At 40.4% G+C, this 7048-nt stretch overlaps 1 protein-coding gene across 1 annotated transcript; it reads right to left on the bottom strand.

Moving 5' to 3' along the window:
• Positions 1 to 952: 952 nt before the first annotated feature.
• Positions 953 to 2295, bottom strand: LOC149030524 (uncharacterized). Its single transcript, XM_089178726.1, has one exon. It carries the CDS (start codon positions 2293 to 2295, stop codon positions 1174 to 1176), a length of 1122 nt encoding a protein of 373 aa, XP_089034852.1. The 3' UTR covers positions 953 to 1173.
• Positions 2296 to 7048: the final 4753 nt, after the last annotated feature.

The raw sequence follows: 7048 nt of genomic DNA, 5'->3' as shown, positions 1-7048 counted from the left end.
ATAAGATGGACTTTATAAATGGACTTAGAAAATTAGTACAAAACTAGACTACTCTTAGACAAAGCTTAGACACGTACTCGACTATTATATATGGTGGACTGACTTCATGGACGAACGTAGCATCGCAAGAAGCGTCCGTTTCGGAAGAGTGGGAGTACCTCCCACTTACGCAAAAATGCTTCCTCCACTACTGACTTCCACACCGTGAGACCCAAGTCAAGGAGAAGAATTCGCTGACAAAAATATTAGTTACTATCAAGCGCGAATTCTTCGAAGAGAAATAGGTATTACTTACATTGGAATTTTATCAAGCGCGAATTCTTCGAAGAGAAATAAGTATTACTTACATTGGAATTTTATCAAGCGCGAATTCTCCGAAGAAAGATAAGTGTCAGTTACATTGGAATGTTATCAAGCGCGAGCTCCTGGGACTGCGCCGTCAGCAAAAATGCACGTGCAGACAGAATATGAGTAACGAATATAATATAATAAAGTATGAATATTTTATGCACATTGAAATAATAATTTAAAAACAATCATTCCATTATAACGTCGACCGATAAGTCAGTACTGGAAGAACGCAATGTCGGTATTACCGACATTTACTTATCGACTAAACTAGTTACCGACCGACACTGTCGGTAATGCAGATTCCTCTATGAACGACAATGGATTCTCAATACTCTATTTTATCCATTCTACAAAATACAATTTATCGATGGTCGTTCATAGGAAATACAGAATTATCTTTACAAAGAATAATAACAATATGGAAAAGAAAAGCATAATTACCAAATATTTAAGTATATATAAGCGTGAAAATAAGGTACATTAGCGCGAACGAAAATGATCTATTATAATTGATCTAATAACTAATGTACATACAAAGTATCGAATTTATATACTAAAACAAACAGTATGAGATATATGTATATATATAAAAAGAAAAATTTTTCTCGCAGGGTTTACATAGTACTTATAGAACTATTTTCACGCAAAATTATACGAACTAAAGTTTAACAAATTACTTTTACGCAAAAATTAAACAGACTAATAATATTCAAATACGACAGAGTTTACCAAATTTAAAACTTTTGGGTGTAGTGCACGAAATTCGAATTTAGACGTCACTGGACGTGACACCTCCCCCCTTAAGAAGAAGAACCATGGGATTTACTCCCGTGGTCTTCGCAACGAACGAAATTTCTGAGTGATTTCGTCATCCATATGAAATTGAACCCGCTTACCAGGTGTATTTTCTGTCTGGCAGCCTCTCGAATCCAAGGTAGGTTGGGTGGCCCCGGAGTCACCGCTTGAAGATTCTGGTGTCTCCGTGCGCACCGACTGAAGTTCAATTCCATTGTCCGAATTTTGAGTGGGCCGAGCATCCTTCCCGCGCCCCAAATGGAGGAGTAGGCTCGTGATTGAGCCCCAAACTGCACCCAACATATGTAAACTCCAACCATAAACTGTGTGCAGGGCGTACCCTCGAAGAACAGAGTCTATGATCAATTTCACTACTTTAAAAATAAGCACAATTCCAAGAATAGCAGAACTGACCGTTCCGAATTTCAATAGACCGTTCCAAAGTTTAGAGGTCACACTTTCTGCTAATTCACTAACACCTTTTTCACCCACAAAATCCACAAGATTTAACGTGTCAACTTTCACTTTATGTCCAGCTGCTCCTCTCGCGATAGTGTTCAAAATAGACGGTTGCTCAACAGGGAACATTACATGGTCCCGGAGATCGTCCAAATCCGCCTGTGTATAAATCCCACTAGTCGCGAGCGATCCCGCATCGATGTATCTCCAGACCACATCCGTGTCTGGCAGTAGAATTTGGGGATCCTTTACGTATGTTGGCTTTGGTAGCAGCTGATACCAGGTTCCCTCGATCAAATATTCCTGTGGCAGTAGTGCGCTGCACGGTACTTCAGTACCTTTTCTAACTAAAATTCTCGACTTTGGTTTTAAATAAACACTTAAATTTTGATATATCACGGGAAGTTCTCTATAACATAATTCCGAATGTCTTATTTTCACTGGAATAGGGGTGCACTTGACAATATGCGCGACTTCACCGGCCACCACCGCCATGTACCCCGGCCTCTTCATGACCGTGTACGCAAAAACATCTGGGAGAATGTTCGCAAATGCCAACGCGTTTCGAATAACCTGTTGTTCTAGGTTACACTTCTGTTGTAAGATGTTTATATAGAGAGACTCCAGCTGGTCACGGTGGTGCTTCTCAACGTATACGAACTTTGAATTTATATAGGCAAACAAATCCATGTTTTGGGGTGTTATTTTTGCCTTTGACGTAAACGTATGACCACTTGTTGTTTCCAAGATAAAAAGTTTGGGATGTTCAGTAGTGACCAGAGTATACCCGCAAATGTGGAGCTCGTTTTTACCCATCAACGCGAAGGCAGTGTCTCCCTCCGTCACCGAGTACATTGTTGTAATATGTGAGATTGCGATTGATGACGTCACTTTGGTGGCGGACCCCTCATACAGTGCCGTATATCGTTCAAAATTACACGACGAACCGGGAACAACTGTCCAAAATGCACAACCGTTTTCGTCTGTAAAACACGTTCCCTCTGAAAAAGTGCACGATATATGTCCCCTAAGGGAAATCAAGTTCTCACCACTTTTCACTATTCCCGTGTATATTCTAATGTCTGTGCGCACTACACTTTGAACAACCACACTGTCCCACGTACCGTCGGTATCCGAATATTGGGTGCCTTGACACCTACCGTCGGTGGTAATGGAACCCGCTAACGTAACACTTCGAAAGTCTGTCGAGTTAACACGTAGTCCACTAATCTGTGTGAATGAGTTCAACGAAAGTGTACCGGTATTTATCATACTCTTACAAACGTTCGAAGACACTTCAAGTAAATAAATGCGGCGACCGTTATGAACCGCCGAGATATGCGAACTCATTCCACAGTAATAAATTGTTCTGTCTATTTCCACTCTGCACTGATATACGCGCACATTATCATAGTCTGTCAGCTGTAACAGCTGCACGTACGTCACCGACTTGTTGGGCGATGACACGGGTAGATTACACTCCCCGGTCTCCAGCAATGATACCGTGCTGATGTTGGCAGAATTTCCACCACAGTCGTAACCCAAGAGAGCGAAGGCCGTCGTGACGCAACAAAGGATGACGTAGCAAACCTTGGAATTCATCCTTCCTGGTGATAATGTACAGTCAGTGGCAAAACAAATATGTTAGCAAAAATATTTTAATATACAAATATTTACGAAAGAAGACTACCTTTTAGATTTCGACAATTTTAGCTTATCTTTATGAACAATCTTACTTTTACCTTTATAACTAATTTTGATGTTATTTTTGGGTAGCACTTCTAGGACCTGGTGGGGACCAGTATATTGGTTTCCCAATTTAGACGTTGGCTGTTTCAAAAGATAGACATCCTGACCAACTTTAAGCTTTTGACCTCTAGCATTTCTATCATAATAATATTTAGATTTAATTTTAGCTCCCACCAAGTTCTGTCTTGCCGCCTTTTGTGCGGTTCTTATTTTATTAACTAAATCCAAATAATATTCTAAGTAGGTATCTTCTAAATTGATTCCAGTTATAACATCTACTGATGGCACATTTGCCTGTTTACCAAAAACCAATTCATGAGGGGTGAATCTTGTTCCCTCATGCGTGCTAGTATTATAAGCGAACATTGCATGGGTGAGCCACTTATCCCACTCGCTTCTTTTATTAATATAATGTTTTAAATATTCAATAAGGACAATATGAGAACGTTCCAAAGATCCGTTCGATTGCGGATGAAATGCAGTGGTTTTAATCTGCTTACAATTATATTGTTTTGATATTGCCCTTAGTAAAGAACCTGTAAAATTTGTGCCCTGGTCTGTCAAAATTGATCGTGGAGCCCCGAAAATATTACAAAAGTTATGAACTAGACCTTCTGCGATGTCGACGGACGTAATTGATTTTAGAGGTACCGCAATGAAATATTTTGTTAGTGCATCCTGAATAGTGAGTACATATTTATTACCCATCTTTGTCTCCTGTAACGGGCCCACGATGTCCATGGCAATCTTGTCGAATGCCGCTCCTGGCGTATCGGTTAATATCATTGGCTCTTTGGATTTAATTCTAACTAATTTCCTAATTTGACAACTTTCACAAATATTTATAAATTCTTGAATATCTTTTTTCATATTTGGCCAATGATATTTTTGTCGAATACGATTATACGTTTTTGTCACACCTTTGTGACCACCGATAGGCGAGGAGTGGCATTCCGCTATAATGTCCTCCCTCTTTTCCGTCTCTGGAATAGATACTTCATTATTACAAACAACTATTTTACAGTTTTCATTTTCGAATGTATTAATAATTTTTCTCAAGATTCGTAACCATGAAATTCCGTCCAAACCTTGGGTCCTCGAGATGCTGACTGATGTTAACCCAAGCTCGCGTGTGACGGATAGCAAAGACCCAATAGCTTCAACCAGCGTTTCAAATTTAGTGGCATTTATTGCCCGTTCTTTAATGGGGATCGCGATTAGCTTATATTTGCCGAATTTCACCACTTTAGCGCGTCCCAGCACCAGTTCTTCAAATTTCGGAAGCTTATGTATTTTACTTAAAGTCTTTGCCCCTTCGTCACACGGAGTTCCGACTAGATCTGTAAAAATAACTAAATTATCGTGTCTTAAATTTAGCGAATCTCTTGTGACTCCTACATTGTCTGTTAGCATTCTTAAATGCGTGTTATGTTCGGTCTCAGTCTGCGGGGAGTAAAGTCCGTCATACGCGGATGAGTCATCCGTATCGTCGACGTCAGAGCCTTCATCGTCCGTTACCGTCCCTGTAACTGGATCGACTGTATCAGATGACGATGAAGTAAGACCAGTCACTCTGTCAGCTGTCTCGTTGACGTCACAGTCCCCGTCGTCGTCCGCAGTTTGTCTAATGTCAAATTTAGTAAGACTGTCGTCCGAATCGAACATATTTATTGGGAGAATGTTTTTACTCTCCACCGGATTTCGCGACAACGCATCTGCGTTCGAATTTGCAGTTCCAGATTTGTATACGATTTTAAATGAGTATTCTGCCAATTTAAGACCCCACTTAACAAGCCTAGATGTAGGATCCTTTACTGATTTCAACCATACTAACGGCCTGTGATCGGTTACCAGAACAAACTCTCTGCCGTACAAATATGGCCTAAAATAACTTGTCGCGTAAACTATTGCCAAAAGCTCCCTTTCAATTGTGGAGTAATTTCTTTCAGCCTGATTCAAAATTCGCGAACAGTAGGAAATAGGCAGATCCTTTCCAACAGGACCTTGGCTCAACACGGCACCGATTGCATAGCCGGATGCGTCTGTCGTTACGTTAAAAGGCAACTCAAAATTTGGATACTGCAAGATTGGTTCTTTACACAAAGAATCACGTAACGAGCAAAAAGCGTTTTCCTGGGCATTCTCCCAGCAAAACAAAACATCCTTTTTCAACAAATCCGTTAGCGGTTTGGCGACTTTAGAGAAGGCAGGAATAAAACCTTCTATAATAACCGGCGAGTCCCAAAAACTGACGAACTGATTTTGCGTTCCTCGGACGCGGAAATTCACGGACTGCCTCTAATTTCTTTGGGTCCGGTTTTACACCGTCTTCCCCAATAATGTGTCCTAAATAAATTACCTCCCGTCTCAGAAATTCGCATTTGTCGGGCTGTAATTTTAAATTTGCTTGACGAAGTCTGCGAGCGAGCTTACCAAATTTTATCTCATGCTCGTTAAGTGAACTTGCATAAAGAACGACATCGTCCAAGTAAACAAACATTTCTTCGCCTTGTAAACCGGTCAAGACATGATCCATCAACCGTTGAAAGGTTGCTGGTGCGTTTTTCAAGCCAAAAGGCATTCTACAAAATTCGAAATGACCATACGGGGTCGAGAACGCTGTCTTTTCGCGGTCATCCGGATGCATTCTAATTTGGTGAAATCCGGATTTCAGATCGAAAGTAGAAAAATATTTAGCTGCGCCGAGTTGATCCAAAATTTCGGTGATGTTGGGCAAAGGATATGCATCACCTACTGTTTTTTCATTAAGATTCCGGTAATCGATCACCATGCGCCATTGTTTATTACCTTTTGAATCCGCCTTTTTAGGAACAATCCATATAGGAGAATTATATGGAGAGATGGACGGCTTAATTATCCCGTCAACTAACATTTCTGAAGTCTGTTTCCTAATTTCTTCCTTGTGAACCGGGGGAAATCTATATTGTTTAGTATGCACGGGAACGTTATCAGCTGTTGTTATTTTATGTTCCAAAACATTAGTGCTCCCCAATGGTTCACCTGGCAAATGGAAGATATCGGCGTTTAACTCAATTAATTTTGAAACAGATTTTGCCTCTTCCGTATTCAGATGATCAAGGCGTAAGAGGGATTTCACGGATTCAACCCTGGAGGGTGAGGAAGGTGACTCGGAATTCGAAACATCTGATTTTGGAATTGGATCAGCGGAGTTGGAGGCAAATATTGTATGAATATTGCGTAGGAAACCGGATGGATCAGAGGTATTGGACGCTGAATTCGGAAGAGTACCAATACTATAATCCAATAATTCTACTTTAGGAATTGTCAAATCAACGGATTCAAAAGTCGTATTCGTTACTTTAATATACGCCTTTCCGTTTACGTTCCTAACTAAAGCCTCTCCTGCAAAAACTCCGGGCTGAAGATTCAAACGAGGGACATATCCCTCTGTAGTTTCGACATTATTAATATGAATACAGCAAATTTTTGACGTACGAGACGGAATATTAATTCTCTCCTCTTCTATAAATGAGATTACCTGTTTCCGAAATCTGAGGCATCTATTCTCATAGTCAACTAGAGCTGACCTTGACCTCAAGAATTCATTTCCCAAAATACCGTCCGTCTCGACAGGAAAAATCATTCCTAACCAAATGAAATTTTACATACTCCCCGAACATGCAAATACTAGTAGATCCAAGGGTCAAATGAC

This window comes from Polistes dominula, unplaced genomic scaffold (assembly GCF_049000335.1).
Source record: "Polistes dominula isolate Pdom_NZ unplaced genomic scaffold, Pdom_raw_medaka contig_420, whole genome shotgun sequence".
In the NCBI taxonomy this organism is placed as follows: domain Eukaryota; kingdom Metazoa; phylum Arthropoda; class Insecta; order Hymenoptera; family Vespidae; genus Polistes; species Polistes dominula.
The sequence above is the reverse complement of the archived record's forward strand: the minus strand, read 5'-3'. Positions and strand labels throughout refer to the sequence as shown.

Excerpts from the sequence above, each read along its gene's own strand:
- LOC149030524 (XM_089178726.1), bottom strand. The coding sequence starts at position 2,295 with ATGGATTTGTTTGCCTATATAAATTCAAAGTTCGTATACGTTGAGAAG.